Source organism: Paraphaeosphaeria sporulosa, assembly GCF_001642045.1.
Source record: "Paraphaeosphaeria sporulosa strain AP3s5-JAC2a unplaced genomic scaffold CC84scaffold_2, whole genome shotgun sequence".
Classification (NCBI taxonomy): domain Eukaryota; kingdom Fungi; phylum Ascomycota; class Dothideomycetes; order Pleosporales; family Didymosphaeriaceae; genus Paraphaeosphaeria; species Paraphaeosphaeria sporulosa.
In genome coordinates, this window is record NW_017253361.1 from 1,858,616 (window position 1) to 1,875,139 (window position 16,524).

The 16,524-nt window shown below is 55.9% G+C and overlaps 5 protein-coding genes across 5 annotated transcripts; 1 reads left to right on the plus strand and 4 right to left on the minus strand.

Moving 5' to 3' along the window:
• Positions 1–874: 874 nt before the first annotated feature.
• CC84DRAFT_1160926 (uncharacterized protein) lies at positions 875–4,369 on the minus strand. The gene is made up of 6 exons (XM_018177619.1): positions 3,915–4,369; positions 3,667–3,809; positions 2,642–3,526; positions 2,435–2,594; positions 2,176–2,384; positions 875–2,118 (listed from the first exon to the last, which is right to left on the minus strand). Exons 1-6 carry the CDS (start codon positions 4,041–4,043, stop codon positions 1,017–1,019), a joined length of 2,628 nt encoding a protein of 875 aa, XP_018040246.1. The 5' UTR covers positions 4,044–4,369; the 3' UTR covers positions 875–1,016.
• A 127-nt stretch (positions 4,370–4,496) lies between these two features.
• CC84DRAFT_1160928 (uncharacterized protein) lies at positions 4,497–6,866 on the minus strand. The gene is made up of 6 exons (XM_018177620.1): positions 6,460–6,866; positions 5,601–6,401; positions 5,497–5,550; positions 5,398–5,449; positions 5,199–5,301; positions 4,497–5,148 (listed from the first exon to the last, which is right to left on the minus strand). Exons 1-6 carry the CDS (start codon positions 6,840–6,842, stop codon positions 4,769–4,771), a joined length of 1,773 nt encoding a protein of 590 aa, XP_018040247.1. The 5' UTR covers positions 6,843–6,866; the 3' UTR covers positions 4,497–4,768.
• A 3,358-nt stretch (positions 6,867–10,224) lies between these two features.
• Positions 10,225–12,956, minus strand: CC84DRAFT_1111629 (calcium/proton exchanger). The gene is made up of 5 exons (XM_018175289.1): positions 12,602–12,956; positions 11,735–12,497; positions 11,378–11,684; positions 10,668–11,322; positions 10,225–10,613 (listed from the first exon to the last, which is right to left on the minus strand). The coding sequence occupies exons 1-5, from the start codon at positions 12,603–12,605 to the stop codon at positions 10,519–10,521; spliced, it is 1,824 nt and encodes a 607-aa protein (XP_018040248.1). The 5' UTR covers positions 12,606–12,956; the 3' UTR covers positions 10,225–10,518.
• A 308-nt stretch (positions 12,957–13,264) lies between these two features.
• CC84DRAFT_455999 (uncharacterized protein) lies at positions 13,265–14,395 on the plus strand. Its single transcript, XM_018186345.1, has 3 exons — positions 13,265–13,368; positions 13,426–13,836; positions 14,027–14,395. Exons 2-3 carry the CDS (start codon positions 13,579–13,581, stop codon positions 14,294–14,296), a joined length of 528 nt encoding a protein of 175 aa, XP_018040249.1. The 5' UTR covers positions 13,265–13,368; positions 13,426–13,578; the 3' UTR covers positions 14,297–14,395.
• Positions 14,230–16,507, minus strand: CC84DRAFT_1111631 (sphingosine-1-phosphate phosphohydrolase). The gene is made up of 5 exons (XM_018175290.1): positions 16,298–16,507; positions 16,028–16,244; positions 15,211–15,981; positions 14,635–15,161; positions 14,230–14,579 (listed from the first exon to the last, which is right to left on the minus strand). Exons 1-5 carry the CDS (start codon positions 16,413–16,415, stop codon positions 14,494–14,496), a joined length of 1,719 nt encoding a protein of 572 aa, XP_018040250.1. The 5' UTR covers positions 16,416–16,507; the 3' UTR covers positions 14,230–14,493.
• Between the last annotated feature and the right edge of the window lie 17 nt (positions 16,508–16,524).

Consider the following 16,524-nt stretch of genomic DNA (forward strand, 5'->3'; position numbering starts at 1 on the left):
ATCCAAGACCACCCCTACGCGCACCTCCCCTTTTCCGTCCGCCGGGACCTCGACGCAACCAACTACGGCTTCAAGAAAATCAAAGCACCCACCGCCCTCCCAAGCCTATACGTCCGCCGCTCGGCCAGGAAGATCCCCGACCCCCACCCGATCCTCGTGCCGCACCTCATGCAGCTAATGCAGAACAAGCTCTTCCTCGTGCGGGAGTACTTCCTGCCCGAGGTGAAGGCGCTGATGTGGGAGGGCAAGGACCGCGGACCGCGGACCGCGAGCGAGGCCGCGCTGCTGGATGTAGTTGCGAAAGGTACTGTGCGCGGGGGAGCGGGGCTGGCGGTGAGTTACCGGGCGCAGGACTGCGTGAGGCTGGTGCTGTGTTATGCGGCGCTGTTTGCGAAGGAGGACGAGAACATGAAGGATGGCGAGGAGGGGGTCACGGTGGAAGAGCGGAAGGCGGATTTGCAGTATCGCGGCATCGTCTGGGGGTGGTTGAAGGAGGAGATTGGGGCGCAGTTGCCGGGGGATAGGAAGGTGAGGGAGGAGAGAGCGGAGGAGGTGTTGAAGAAGGTGTTTAGACTGGCGAGTGAAGAGGAGGGGGGCGAGGTGGTTGGAGTGGGGAAGGAGGGGGGAAGGGATGGTGGGGCTTGAGGCGCTGGTTGGAGCTGTTGCTTCTGGGAGTTGCTCTGGCTGAGGCGCCGGACGAGTAAAACTCGAAGGGTCCATTTTTGGGCGGTGGTTGAGGTATGATGATGTACAGTGGATTATGAGTGTTAGTTTTCCGCGTGTCAGTCTTTTCTCGATGCACGCCGAGTGTGCTTGCGTCCTGCCCTGAGCACTTGCTTAGAATCAGGTCACGTGCCCAGACCAAGAAAATCGTAGATAATATCATTGAACTATACAATCCCAATAAGAGCTACCTCTCCCAAGAGAAAGCAGCCGTGGTATATACCTCCGCCCAAGCAGCCCTATATTCGACGCCGTAAAACACCCATACACCCTATACACCCTGCAGAAAAGGCTCACTGATACCACTCCTGCTCATTGTACGCATTCAACCCCTCGCCAAACCCTGGTACCCCAGGCAATCCCCCGTTCATCCCTGCACCATTCGCTGCGCCGTTCGCAACACCATTCCCATTCGTCATCACCGGCCCGCCATTCATACCCTCCGGTGAGGTCACTGCGGCCCCTGCCCCAGAATTTACGGCAGGGTTCACCAATGTGGGACTACCCACGACACCGCCTTGTGCGGTAAACCATCCAGCCATGTCCTCGACCCCATGGTTCCAGTTGTCGAAGCCAAAAGCGAGCTGATTCTGGTCGCGCAGCCACCAGTCCTGGCCTTCGCGGATGAGCTGTTCGACACCGCCGAAGAGTTGAGACGGCGAGGCGCCCTGGGTGGAAGGCGTGGCGTTTGTGGAGACGGGGGTGGCGACGGAGGGGGACGGATGTGTGAGGGAGGTGCGCTGTGCGCGCGAGTACATGGGAACTGGGACGGCGTCTGTGGGCGGCGCTTCCGAGGTGCTGTTCTGCATGGTGGACATGCTGAGGTCGTTGCTTGTGCGGTTGAAAAATTGGGATGCAGTGTTGGCTAACGACAGGCCGTAGGGCTGCAGCGCTGGCGAGCTGTCTGCGTTGGTGGGTTTTTGCTCTTCTTCGATAGCCTCGGTGTCGCGTTTCGCGGGCTTGGCCGTCGTGACGTCTGTCCAAGGCCCGTACTTTGCGTCGGTGCGGGCAAGCACAGTGGCAGCTTCTTCCGGGAGTTCGACTTTCCAGCGTTTTGCAAGGACGGTGAGGATACCTAGCGTCCGCCGCGCGCAAAGCCAGCCTTCGGCAATCTCTTCGAGGTGTTTTACCCCGTGGATGATGTCGCGCTTTGCGTTCTTCTCGGGGAGGTTCAGAAGGTGGATCGTGCAGGCGGAGTGAGCGATGTAGACGACAATGTTACAGATCTGGCGAAGGCCGTGTGATCGTTTGTACAGGCGAAGAAGCTTGGAGATCATGGCGGCTGCTTGCGTGCAGAGTTTTCGGGGTGAAACGTGGGCTGGAAGTGGAGAGTTGTTGGGGTTGTATTTAAGGAAGGGGCGGAACAGGTGGATGTAGAGGAGTTGGAAGAACATGCTTCGAGGTGTTAGCCGAGGATTCGGGAGATGATAGCAATAGTTCGGGACCACTTACTGCATAACAAGCATTGAAGGCAGCCCTCCTTCTTTCGGCTCAAGCTCTTTGGGTAGTTCTCTTCTCCAAGTCTCTAGTCGCTGGTGTATCTCGCTCAATTTCTTGAGCTCCGTCTGCTTGCCTTTCGCCTTGTCCATGTCTATGGGATTGTAAAAGTAGTTCATTAAATCGCTGGATATTTCGCAAAGTTTCGAGATTTGTATAGCCACCTGCAAGTCGTTAGAAAACCGCAAGCGTCTAGGGTGCCGTCAATACGTACCGCTCGTGTTCGCGAAGGCTGCGAATGCGCCTGGCTCACACCAGAGTCGGTATACGCGGACCAGATCTCCGCATCCTCGGTCGGGAAGACTTCTGGCTTTGGTACAGTGACAATCGCCCTAGGCAGCTGTGGTAGCCTTCCGAGATAATTGGACCAACATCTGCCGGAAGTCAGTCGGGGTTCCCTCTCAACATCGTCTCCACTTACTTATCAAACAAGAAACAGCCCCAGAACGTTATTCGCCTCGCATCTTCTTCTGTCTCCTCAATCTTACTTTTACCTGACATGTCGATGTTCAGCCCCAGGTCGCATGCCATCCGGAAGCTCATGCCACTATACACCCAGCCCTTCGCTTCTCTTCCGCAGCCGGCCTCCCGTACCGACATGAGCGCCAGTGCTTGCACGGTCGTCAGAGCAGGCACCTCATGCAGGTCATCCTCCAGTATCAGCCTCTTCGCCTCCCGGAAGAAATGATCTCCCGCGGTGGCCGAGTCGTCCCGCACAGCCCTCGCCGCGGGCCACGATGTGAAGTGGCAACCCAGCGCCAACATGGCATTGACAAGCAGCGGCGTGCAGTATTCCGTCTTCCGTCTCGACCCGGGCGGGGGCCTTCCCAGCTGAAACTCCTTCATGAAGAGGTGCTTCGACAGTGTGGTGAAGAAGCTGTAATGCCAGCAGAAGTACATGTTGATGAGGTGGCGCACGAGCTCCGGGTCGGTAGTGACGTTTGTCCACGACGTGAGAGGATCCTCGATCTGGTCGTACTGCTCCGCGCCGACTAGCGACGCCGGCGAACGCGTGTCGGCGTCGCCCGCGCCCATGTAGATCAGATGCGACGTGCCGCCAATGTATCTCGTCGAACCGTCCTCGAGCCGCAGCTCGCCCATCTTGCCGCTCAGCTGGCTCTCGAAGGTAGTCTGCGCGACGGGCGAAGCCAACGGGCTGACGTCGTCTTCATCGTCGACGTCCTCGCCGTTCTCCTTGGCGATGATGGCCTCGGCGACGGCATCCAGGCTTTCGCACGTGCGTATCTGCTGGACGAGCGGGGCGACATCCTCCTCGGGGTAGTTGAGTATGGCCTGGATGAGGGTCCTGTAAAGTCAGCAAGGCAGTCAAAGGCAGCGGTAGTCGGGTAGAGGGAGGTGCGGGCGCTCTAGGTTGGAACCACTGACTGGACTCTGGAGACGTTGGTGGCAGCCAGAGCCTCCGCCGTGGACGCCAGCACTACTTACTGCAGGGTCGAGTTTCTTGTCTTGAGGCCCTCAATGTCCTTCTTGTACACGCCCTTGCGGCGGTGGTCCGAGTTGGGGTCGTAGACGCAGGGCGTGTTGTAGACGGCAGCGCACGCCGAGCAGGCAGGCGTCGTGCCGTCGCACTGTGTCGCGAAGCCTTGTCAGCGAGTGCTCTCATCCTTCGGAGAAGCGTGGGCGGGCGCGGAGATGCACGCCACGACACCTGGGCCGGCCAAGGACAAGCTCACCTTGCTCTTCCGCTTGCGGCAGGGCACGCAGGCGCTCGAGATGCACCTGCGCTTCTTGTTGGAGTCGTCATTGGCCCCGTCCTTCTTGCTGCGTCGGCGGCCCTTGTCGGCGGGCGCTGTCTCGTCCATGGCGGGGCACCGCGGGGTCGTGCGTGCTCAGGCTTCCGCGCGAAGAAGTCGGTCGGTGTCGAGCGGGCAGGCGGCCATCCGCATACTTTAGGGCAGGCGCGTGCGAGTCGGGCGAGGTGCGATATCAGCGCGGCCGCCGCATTGGGGATGCGATGCTGTGCTGCAGTGCACGTCGGATGCGGAGACGGCGGGGTCCAGCGCGCTGTGGTTGGCCTGGCTGAGCCTTATCGCTAGTGAGACGGCACCCTCAGACTTGGACCGCGCGGGCTGTCTCTGTTCTGCGAGCGCTGCGCTGGTGCTTTTGCGGCGAGCTGCGCAGCCGCGGGCGTTGCAGTCGCCCGTTGACGCGTGCGTGCGGCGCCGCGGATCGCTCTCTAGCTCCGAGCTAGCTGGTGCACCTCACAGAACGCGAACCACGACCAGGCGGGTCGACATGTCTAACTGGATATCTTCGCTCGCAAGACGCCCTGAGCCCTTCCCGGGCGAGCCGCAACCCGAGACGAGCCCACGTATCGTCGCCCTACCTCGCAGCAAAAAGCAAGCCTACGCCGCCCAATCAGAGGCCTCCGAGTAATCAGCCTGCCCTCGCGACTCCCACCCAGAGTGCACTCGAGGCCTGTTGCCTACCTTTCGCCCAAATTGTGAGAAATCATGTCGCCTCCAACTCGCAATAGTCCACCCTGGGGCCACACCCGCCCCCAATATACGCCTCAATTCTGCCGCAATCAAAGCTCGTCCGCATACCCTTCGTGATCGTCATCAGCGACGAAACCACCGCGCGCGTCCCCGTTGTCCGCCAGGATAAACGGCCGGCCCTCTTCGTCGTCGCCGACACTGCCAAACAAGCGCATGAGGTCGCGGATGCCCATCTTGCGTGCCTTCGCGCCCGCATCATCTTTCATGACCGAGTCGATCTCCTTCTCCTTTCGCTCTTGCATCTGGATCAGTCGCTCGTCGACCGTGTTCTTGACGCAGAAACGTGTGAGGCACGTCGTCTCCGTCTGGCCGAATCGGAACACACGACAGAAGGCTTGCTGCTCCGATGCAGAGTTCCACCAAGGATCCAGAATCACCACCCGCGACGCCATGGTGAGGTTCAGGCCCACTGCCATGTCGTCAGCATCTCGAGCTTCCAGCGATGGGCCATGCACTTACAGCCGCCGCAACGAAGAGAGGCCAACAGGACCTGTACGCCCGCGTCGTTGGCAAAGTGTTGGATCGCTTTATCGCGCGCCTCGTGACTCATCTTCCCATGGTACTAGCAGTCGTCAGTACATCCCTGGAGGTCGGCAAAAGCAGTCCTGGAGTAACACAGAGGCTCCAAGGCCAGCTCTGCTTGCACTAGATAACTCACCTCTTCTGTACCCCAATGCTCTTCTGTGCACATCTTCCTGATGATTCGAATCCTGCTGCTGTTAGTGGCACGTCACAACCTGAGCAATGCCCTACTTACATGGCCAGGAACTGCGTGTAGATGATGACCTTGACGTTCGGGTTCTCGTTGAACCTAGGAATCCACGTCAGTGATAATGACTGCAACAAAGGTTCACGACGTACCAGTTCAGCAGCTGGGCCTTCAATGCAATTGTCTTCGCTGACGGCAGAACCCCTTCGCCACCCCACGTCAGCCAATCCTCCGCAATGTCCTGCTGTTCGATGCGCAGCACCTCCTTCGAGTGTTGCTGTCTCTTTGCTCGTGTCGCTGGCCCGGCGCTCACAAATTCATCCCCATTCTCCTGTATTTCGTTGGCATGCGTGAAAATGCTACCGCAGCCTTTGCATTTGGCCTTCTCATGATCCTCTTCTGCTGCTTCAAGTTGCGCGGCATCATAGCAGTCGGTACACAGCATGTGTCCGCAACTCGTCAGCCACGCACCACGTAGCCGACCAGCGCAATCGGCACACACGGCCTTCTTCTTGACCTTATCCCAATTCTCGCCAGTCGTCAAACTATTCAAATAGGGTCGGAAATCGAAGTTCTTGCCGAAGCTTCTGCCACTCGAGGCTGGACGTCCAGCGGCTGCTTGGTTGTCGTCTACAATCTCCTGACTGTCATCCAGCAGTTCTTCGATATCACGTTCACCCGAGTCATCGTCATCATTACGTCCCGTCAGCCGATGTGACTTCTTCGACCGATTCGTTGCCTTGTTTGCAGACTGCTTCTTTGCTTCCGCCTCGAGGTGGTCCAATTGTTTGCGGATGGCGAGAATAGTCCGGGCCTTCCGGGTTCCCTGACTGGTTGCTTCCATTTGAACAATTTCACGGATCTTCTCAATGTCTTCCTGCTCCAACAAATCTTGTACGACTGATTGAAGCATCAGGATATGGGCAGTAAGTTGTCGCAGGCGTAACAACATGCTTTTGACTGTTAGTGGACGTCTGCAAATCGATCAAATTCAAACAATGGTATACTTACACCAAGGCGTTGTTGTATGACTTCTCCAACTCGTTTTCCCGCGATGCCAAGTTGATTCGCTTTGCGAAACGCTGGCGAACAATTTCGTAGATGCCGCGTTCAACTGAGTTGAATTCGCACCAATGCGTCATCTGAGAAGCCCGGGGGAGCTTCAAGATAGGAGCGTTCATCATGATATTCGAGTGGTCCCGGCGAATCATAAACTGCGACAGTCGGATCAGGAGGCGCTCGATGCTCTCGGGCTCCTTGGGGTCTGCGTAGTTGCGTTTAAAAAGTTTGAAAGAGCCAGTATACGGAACTCCCAGAAACTTGAAATAAGAGTAGAGTTCGTCGAGACTGTTGAGGATAGGTGTTCCACTTAGTGCCCATTTGTGGCGTGCCATCAATGCGCGGCATGCGAGCGAGGTCCTGCTCTGGTGATTCTTGATGGCCTGGGCCTCGTCTAGAACGACCCTGTGGAACATCATGCGGTGAAGGGATCCTCGATTTTTCTCATAAACTTGCTTCCACCAAGCAATCTTCTGCTCCGCACTCTGGCATTCGATAGGAGGCTCGTTCTTGGGATAGCTCCTCAGAACCTCGTGATATGTTGTCAGAATGATGTCGTGTCTTGCGAAAACCTCGTAAGGATGGCTCGAACTGATGCGGTTGCCTGAGGTGTGTCTCATCACGGAAAGGCTGCCATCTGTGTGCAGATCGATTTCGCTGGCCCATTGGGTGAGCAGAGCCGGGCCAGCAACGAGCAATGTGGTCTTGCAGTCCTCGTCGCTATTTCCTCGGCCATTGACAATGTTGGCCAGCACTAGCGATATTTGTCAACCAAGTTGTGATGCGATAGGGCACGAGTACTTACTCATGAGTGTTTTTCCGAGGCCCATCTGATCGGCCATCAGACCTCCACGTGGTTCATGAAGATCGTTCTCGCGTCGCCTCATGAAAGCCGTACCCATGACCTGAAAATGCTTCAAGCTAGTCGCCATGCCTTTCACCTTCCACATCCCGTTACCATCTGCTTTGCACGAGCCGTGACCGTCGAAATCTTTGGTCGCTCGAAGCAAAGCTTGCGTATCGTCCTTAGCAGACTTCTGGTGCTCGGTCGGCACACTGGCAATCAACTCCTTGAGCGCGTCTGCTTTCTTCGTCGATGAGAAGGTTGGCTGTTCGGGGGCATTCTCGTTGGCTTGCTGCCTGAAGACGTCAGAGTACATGAGCGAGTTGTGTAGGCGAGTAGCACCTTGCACTGCCTTTCTGTCGGCTGCGGTTTGGCGTCTACCTTTCTTCGCTGTTCGTGAGGCCGCATTGTATGCTTTGGAATTTGAACCCTTTCCTCTGCCGCGACCTTGTGCTGTTTCTGTTTCTTCCTGGGGCATACGGGCACCCTTCTTCTTCTTGCTCGGCCTATCCCCGTTGGCTTGAAGAGCAACCTGCATGCTTTGAAGCTCAGCTTCCATCATCGAGGGGAAGACACGCTTAGAAGACGATGGTGAAATTCGAGACGAGCCTGCAGGGTCGTCGTCCTCGATCATATCATCGTGCTGGCCATGGTCACCAGACCTTTCGGGAAGCAGATCCAACTCGCCATTCGCTTGCCTTGCCATATCTTGGTCGCGCTTCCTCTTGCGTAGTCGAGTTTCCTCTGCGCCGCGAATCTTCATCCATTGGATGTCTTCTGCAAACCCGAGTTTTCCGTTCCTCTTTCGAATCTCTTCGTAATGCTTCTTACGCTTCTGATATCTGGCACGCGCCTCTCGATCCGCCTTGTCGTGCTCGTCCTCCACGGTAATGGCCATTCCGGCAGCACTTTCACGACCAGGGGCACGATAGAGAAGTTCATCGAGGTATGTTGACCTATGAGGAGTAGCTTGGGTAGGCTGAGGATGTCTGCTAGCAGAAGCCCTACCTTGACCTACCTTCTGCTGCATAGCGCGGATCCTATCGAACAGACCTGCGGATGACCTACCGGCAGATCGAGATGCGGGAGCCGATGGCGAGGCTACCCGGGACGAAGATTGCTGAGCGCTAGGACCAGGAGCTACGAAGGACCTACCGAGAAGACCAGGTGCAGCGGATGACCTGTTGAAGGGACCACGGGTCACAGAAGGTCTGGAGAAGGCCCTTGGACTTGGAGAAGGAACTCGCTCGTCTGGCATGAAAAGACTGTCTTCGTCCGCATTGATGCGCGTGGGAAGCTGAGCATGAGGGGCTGGATCGTCTTCCTCATATGTTTCGGAAAATCCACGGGCACCAAAAACAAGGTCTTCTTGTTCGTTGTGTGGATGCTGTATATCCTCCATGTTGCCATACAATTCGTGCCCGTGTGCTTCTCCACCGTGCTGATCCTGGCTTTGAGCCTCAGTCATAGTCTGGCCCAGGTCCGGAAGTCCGTTTTCATGCTCGATGTTCGTGTCGCGGTCAAATTCCGGATTCTGCGCATCAGCCCGAGCTTCAAATTCGTGTTCAGGGTTGGGGCCGGCGTTGACAGTGTCTTCGATGAAGCCCGTCGTGGTATGGCCGATGGAATCTCGAGTAAGTGCAAGAGCTTCATCATATTCAGGGTCCGACAAGGCATTGACAACATCCTCGGTAAGATCTGGTGCAGTTTGGTTGACAGAATCTGGGCTGAGCGCAAGAGTTTCGTAATTTTCGTCATCAGGCTCGTCGTTGTCTCCAAACAGATCGCCAAGACCGTCATCGCTCATCTCGGGAGCAAGAACCTCACTCTCAAAGATGTCGGGCACTTGACTCTCCTGACCATCAGGAGCTTGGCTGTCCTCGATAGCTTGATTGAGCCCAGCATTGTCAATGTTGGGGCCTGGATCCACCATGGTGTCTAGTCCAAAGTCAGCATGCTGTCGACGACTGCAACCATCCACATATCCGGTGAAATTGAGTGCACTGTGTTACCCCAGGACTGATGACGTCGCAGCTAAACTTGTGACATGATACATACCAGCGTCCAGAACGGATGAGAAGCCACTCGGAGACTAGGAAGAACCGCTTGCGCTTCTTGCGCGTGGCCAGCAGCAGAGTGGTGTGAAGATATGAGAGCCAAAACACCAATTCACGCGCGGATGCTGCAGGAAGAGTGTCTGAAGAGGCTGTTGGTGGCGATGACTTGTGTTGGGGGCTAATGAGGGGCAGACATGGGAAAGAGTGATTCCAGAGAGAGGAGAGAGAAGGACGGAAAGTGTGGTCTAGAAAAGAACAAGATCAATCGCAGGTGAAGCCTTATATAGATGAGGGCGAGCACCGCTCTCAGAACGTTCACGTCCATTGTGGTGAGAGAAGTACACCAGTGTATGAGAGATTGGGGTGTGAGGACTTCTGAGAGCTGTAGTGAAGGCGTCTGCTGCTGACCGTAGAGAAACGCGACGAGGTATCAAAGGCCAAGTGAAAGAAGAACAAAGTCAGGGCAGCGCACAGGGAAGATCGTAGTGAATCGTATCGGTCGCATAGTCGTTAAGACACCTATCGAAACTGAGGTCGTGGATGATTCTTTCCTTCGGGTAGAGATCGGGGGGATGCTGCGTTTGTGCGGACATGGACAACGTCGGGATTCCTCGCTGTTGAAAGAGGTATTGCGTTTATCCAGGCCACCTTGTAAAGTCGGTCTCGACAGTATGCGTGCAATCGTCAGCAGGTCCAGAGATCAGTTAGGACGATGGAGAAGGTTGTGTCACCCACCGCATCGAGCGTGCCTTCCTTCCAAAAGCGCAGGAATTCACACCACAAAACCACACCTTCAGCATCCAAGTTCGAGCACATGCATTGATGAACAATAGAATTACCCTGACACTAAAAATCATATTTTCCACACACACACAAAGAAAAGATCTCGCTGGATCACGTTTATTGGTACAATGCTCACTCCCGCAGGGTATCAAGGAATTAAACACAAGACAAGACAAGGCCAGATGCCTGCCGCACCGGCTCAATAATTTAGGTCGTAACCGCGCCCAAAGGAAAAACATAACGTTATTCAAGGAGACTAGGCGAGTGGTCGCAAGGAATGTACAGGTTTGAAGCGAAGAAGAACAGGACAGGAAAAACGCGCGGATTCTAGCTTTCCGCGCCCTGGGGCAGATCGGGGTAGAACCATGCTGCCAGGCTGATGATGACGTACGACGACATGAGGAGCACGCCCTCGAGCCAATCTGGGGGCTGTTAGCATTGCGCTGGGGAACGCACAAGTATGGGGCAGGACTTACGAGACTTGCCGTCTTGAATGAGGTAGTTGACGAGCAGCACCGCGACGAACAGGATCGCGATCTGGAAGGTGTCGAAGTAGAGCGTCATGTCTTCCTTGCCAGCGATCCAACCGATGACGACGATACCAGGGAGGACGAGGAGTGCAATCTGCATGGAGGATCCGACGGCGACACCGATGGAGAGGTCCATCTTGTCCTTGATGGCGACGGTGACAGCGGTGGCGTGCTCGGCGGCGTTACCCACGATAGGCAGGAGAATCAGACCGACGAAGGTTGTCGAAATGCCGGCTTCACGGGTGAAGCCGTCGATGCTGGAGACCATGAATTCAGAGCAGAAAGCGACAAGGGTGGTGGAAATGGCGAGAGTGACGAGCGCACCCCACATGGTGAGGTTGGGCTCTTCGAAGTCATCCTCCTCGTCGTCGGCGGCTTCCTTGCTGTTCTGTAGGTGGCGGTCTTGGTTTGCGGCGCCGCCTGCTGTAGCAGCAGTGCCGGCTCCGATCGTGGCGATGCCGCGAGCGACGCTTCCGTCGACAGACTGCTTGCGCTTAACACCCTTCTCGCTAGGCGCATTGTACATCGTTGCGTGTGTCTTGAGCTGAAAGAAGAGGTAGCAGCCGTATACAAAAAGGAGAATGATGGCTGTTCCATGAGACTGTAGGCCACTTGTTAGTATAACCTCTAGTAGTACGGGCAAAGTTGGGTCTTACCAGTTCTGAGTTTTTCTTCGCGTCTGACTGTGCATCTCCAGGTTCGCCTGTGCCAATGTTGGCGATCATGTTGTGAAACACGGTCGGGATAATCAGTGAAGCAATGGCAAGAGCCAGGATAGAAGAAGCAGTCTGCGCGACAGTGATGTTGAAAAATTGCTCGACGCGGTTGAAGCCACCAGCGAAGAAGGACATGCCCAGGACAAGCAACAAGTTGGAGAGTATGCTACCGATGAGAGAGGTCTTGACAATGGTAATTTCATCCTTAACCAACGCCTGGACTGAGACGATAAGTTCGACAGCGTTACTAGTGATGTTAATGTAAGTATGCGCGCATCCGGATAAGAGAACACATACCCGAAAGACGCGTTGAGCAATCCACCGAGCGTCTCGCCGACGCGAAGCGCAAGCTCCTCAGTAGCATTGCTGAGCATCGCAGCCAATGGGATGATGGCAATAAAGTTGATCAGGAAGACACCAATGTCATTGATCTTGTGCGTGTAGTACACCCCGAAGCCGACGGGGACCATGACAAGCAGGACATTGATCCAAGCGCCAAAGACCACATATCGAATCTGCTGGCCGATAGGAATCTTTTTCTTGAGCGATCTTCTCCTGCGCTCTTCCATGTCCAGCTTCTCAGATTCGTGGCGGCCCTCGTCGTCGTCAGAGTCCTCCTCCTTCTTGCCGCCATGGATGATTTTCTTTACCCATCCACGTTGTTTCACAACGGATCCATTCGTCTGCGTTTCGATACCATTGTTGACTGCGGTCTTGTCGCTGATATCCGCAGATGCCTTCTTAGGCGCTGCGCTGCCGCTCGGCGCGAAGTCGGTGGTCGCTGTAGCGTCTCCATTCAAAGAATTTCGTCCCGATATGGGCGAGGGCTCGGTGCTCGCGTGATGGGGACCGCCAAATTCCTTCTCTGCTTGGGCGCTCTCCAAAGCTCTATCTTGCTCGTGGCCTAGCTGCATCTGCGCCTCGGAATACGATCTGTCCGGCGCTGCCTCTGCATCGCGTTGATGTGTGGTATCCCGAGATCGTACACGGGAAAAAGGGTTGTAGGCGGTACCCACACCGGGGCTACTAGCCACGCGATGTGCTTGTCTACGTATGGCGTCTGTATACTACTATCAGAATACACACAAGCAATGGTACACACGGTAATAACCTCGGGAGGGCGGCTCATCGTGTAGACCAACACAACAGGAGACCATGACTTACGCATATTGAAGTGTAGATGTGATCAAATATTGCTCAACGAGCAGTGCGCCAGTGAAGTAATTGGCGAACAAAGACGAGCAGCTCAGTGGTGGTGCAGATCGGAACTATGCCTGAGGCTCGGAAGCGCGTTCGGTTTGGGGGCGAAACGGCTGTGCTGCTGCAACCCGCGATTGTTGTTGGTCGATCAAGCGCGGTTGTATCTTTGAGTGCTTCTTCTAGCTTTCGTGGCGCGCGCTGTACAGTCTTGGGTGTACCGGTGAGCTTTGTGTTGCAGCCTAGAATGCGCAGGCGCCGTATCGTATTAGGAGGATGGGAACTGGAAGGACAACGGGCGCACACAAGGGGTTTAAACGGTCGGGCAGACTGGACGAGTCGCCCGCAGGGCCGCAGGGGTAATGAGCAATGAGGGTGCGTACTGCACCAGCCACAGATGCGGTCAGTGTGCAGCGCACTAGATCGCAATTACAATGGCCCTGCACGCCTCCGCGCGCTGTCCGACACTCTGTTCGCGACGGCTTCGCTTAGTGGACGGCTCGATTGGATTCCCCGTTGTCAGGACGATTTCATGATTAGGATGCGCGCGCCACGACAATGACGCTAACATGTGCGAAGCACGGAAAGCATCGGTGCCAACTCTGCGAAGCTCAACGTCACTGGCTTGGCCCACAAAATCAAGGCACTGGGCCCTCTTGTCGTAACGGGATGGGGGCTTGATCGCCGCGGCTAAACGCTTGAAACGACGACACTACGTCGCCCGAGGTGTGGCGGTGCGTTCTCCTTCCTCCTGCGCCACAGCGAGAACACGCCTTCTTACGCCGTAACAGCAAGCGTGCCGAATTTCAAATCGTCTCAGCTCCACTGCAGCGACCAGGCAGCGCCGAAAGACAGGTAGTAAGCTGGCACAGCTGGGCGGATGGAGGCTTGACTTGCTTGGTGTCTTGGAGCTGCACCACAAGCTAGGAACACAAGAAAGGCGTATGTTGCGAGCTACAGTAAGCTCTCCAACAATGGCAACTGAGTGTAATTCCGTGCTGCAATCCCTCCCACAGATGAGAGCACCTCGAAGACCGAAGCCACGTTGTTGCTGTAGAAGTCCGTCTACATCTCCGCCAGGATCACCACGGTGCTATCCCCAGTTTCGGCCAACAATCTGGGTCACTTCGCTTACGGGAACGCAATTGACTGATCGGCCAACGAATCGAATTAATCTGCCCCGTGGGCAGGCGCCATTCGCTGTACGGTAAGCATGCAGCCAAATGGGTGCATGCGAGTGTTGATATTCATACCCCATACAAGAATACCCCATCCTGTCAGCACGCCTTGGGCACAAATCTCACCCGCATCTCCACCAAAATAACCACCCGCTCCCCCTCGCATTCTTGCACGTACATGATTACGACTCAACAGTCTAAACGCCGCATGCAGGCCAACTCGTCCACCTGCAACACTTGTTTGCGAACAAGGTACGATGACGTGTTGCAGCTTCCCTACTTGTTTCGCACCAGACCCGATGCGATTGGTGCGTTTTCCACATCGCAACGCCTCCATCTGACTGCCAGGGTTCAAACGAGGTCGCGGAGCGCCGGCCGTACGACGTATCGGACTTTTTCAAGTTGCTGTGGCTGGTGCCCGTGTCACCGGGCCAGTCGGCGAAAACGGGACTCAGGCTGCGACGTCGTGTGCTGGCAGATCTAATTTGACATTGGTCTCGATATGTACCACTGTAGGCTGAATGCGAAACCTCGTTTCGTGATGTGGCATTGTGTCACAAGCACCGAGACGAAATGTGGACTTCAGAAAGGGTATCTCATCCATGCTATCAAACGCTACCAGAAATTACTCCCGCACATCTTTGCACAAGAATGGGCTGTGTGCAATGCACTTTTAAATACTTAGATTGAACCTGTCCGGATACCTGTACCCAGACCGACGAATTCGAAGAGAATAGGGTTTGCGCAGACAGCGACATACCCGATACCTGTACATAGAGTCAGCGGGCTCAAGAGACCGTTGTCATGGGGGTGGACGCTTACCCGAGTAGATAATCAGCTTCGTAACAACCTCGACATCGTACCTGACACGCGGCTTCATCAACTGCATGAAAATTTCGCGCTTCTCACTTTCTGCCTCGGCGGGTGATTGCGTCGCGAGCTCCGTCTCGCTATCGGGCGGCGTGATGTCGATGCCCTCGACGTGCCCTGTGCCCATCATCTGCTCGTAAGAGTGCACTCTTGATGCTGCTGGTGTGGGCAGCAAATTGGCGCCCATTGTGTTCTTCTCGCGCTGTCGAGAAGATGATCTGAGGTTTCGGAGCGAAGGCTTCTTCTCTACGGGGGCGAACGCAGCGTCTTCTTGGATGGCGCCGTCAAGAGAGTTGATGCTTTCCCTGCGCCGTCTATTGCGATAGGCGAGGGTTTCATAGGCATCAGCCGCAGACTGCGGTCCTACTGATACCGAGCGTTTGCGAGGGTGGGCCAGGTTCTTGAGCATGTTGGGGAGTTCTGAGGCCGGAGGAATGACATTGTCATCGCCTCGCAGTGTTGGGATACTGGTGTATTTCCTGGAGCATGTTAGTACAACCATTACTAAGAGGAATTTCAGGTACTCACGAAGCGTTGAGGAAGAAGGCTCGTGGCAAATTAAGCCTGAGCTGCTCCAGCAAACGGAATATAGGCGGTAGAACATTCAATAGGGTTGGTTTCATGGCGGCACGCCACAGGAAGATGACCACTACACCCAGTAAAATTCGAAGCGTGGCCCGCGGCAAGCCAACAGTCTCCAATCGGAATGGATTCGTGGAAGGAATAGGGTCATCGATGGCCAAGCCGGTCATTGCGTAGTGCCACGCACCCACGTTGATGCCTATGACAACTGAGACAAACGATACAGTGTCGTCAAAACAAGGACAATCGTCTGCTGGTTCGGGATGAATCCGAACAAGGACAAAAATGACCAGGGTGATGATCAAAGGCGGCACTGGACTTGTTACGAAGAGCCAGTCGTCGAAGCTGTGCTCGATGATCAGTTGGGCGACGGCTATAACGCCGCCAAACACGCTGCCAACAACGACATCGAGGAAGCCATGCATGCCGCAGTATAACCTGCCAAACACAATGGAAATGGCGAACCAGTAGCAGAGTAATTGGAGCGCCAAGAACACGTTTGGGTTGTAGTCTTCACGTGCGCTGTGGAACTTGTAGAGGGCATAAAAGGCTACGGAGACGGCGTTGCTCGAGTGCGACGATGGAAAGCCGTACTCGAGGGCGGCCGATCCCGACATGGTAATGCGTGCAAGCGGAGGCGACAGTGGGCGAGGAAGGCACAGCATGTCCTTGATGAAGCCGGTGAAGAAGATGCCTGCTGCCAGCATGTGGACCATCCTGCCAGTGTCAGTGCGGGGAGGTGGACTGGCACAGAGGTACGTACGCTCTACCGATATTGGTATATCCGCACCAGTACAAGATGGGCAGGAAGATCATGTAGAAGGTGTGCGTCCCCAGATTGGCGGTCACGGCGAAGTACGAGTCGAGCGCGGGCGAGCGCAGCTTGTCCTGCATCAGGGCGAGCCAGGGCGTCTCCCAGCGCACGATGGGGAGCAGGTAGTTGCGCATCGCATGGCGCCATGGCGGCAACCGTCGAGCGTCTGCACGCGCGCATTAGCAGCCGTCGCGAGGGCGGGGGGCATTTTGGGCGCACAGTGGTCGTGGTGTTTGTTTCCAGCGTCCAGCCGAGGCTCCTTCTCGGGGGCCTTCGCAGGGCGGGCGGGCGGCGCTGCGGGCGCGGGCGACGCGGTGCCCTCATGGTTGGAACTCATTGAGGCGACAAAATGGCAGCCCGCGGCGCGCAATGAGCATGGAGCAGGGACGCTGGACTCTGGCGGGGTGTGTGGGCTTGGTCGACGTGCTGTTCGATGGGAGCCCGGC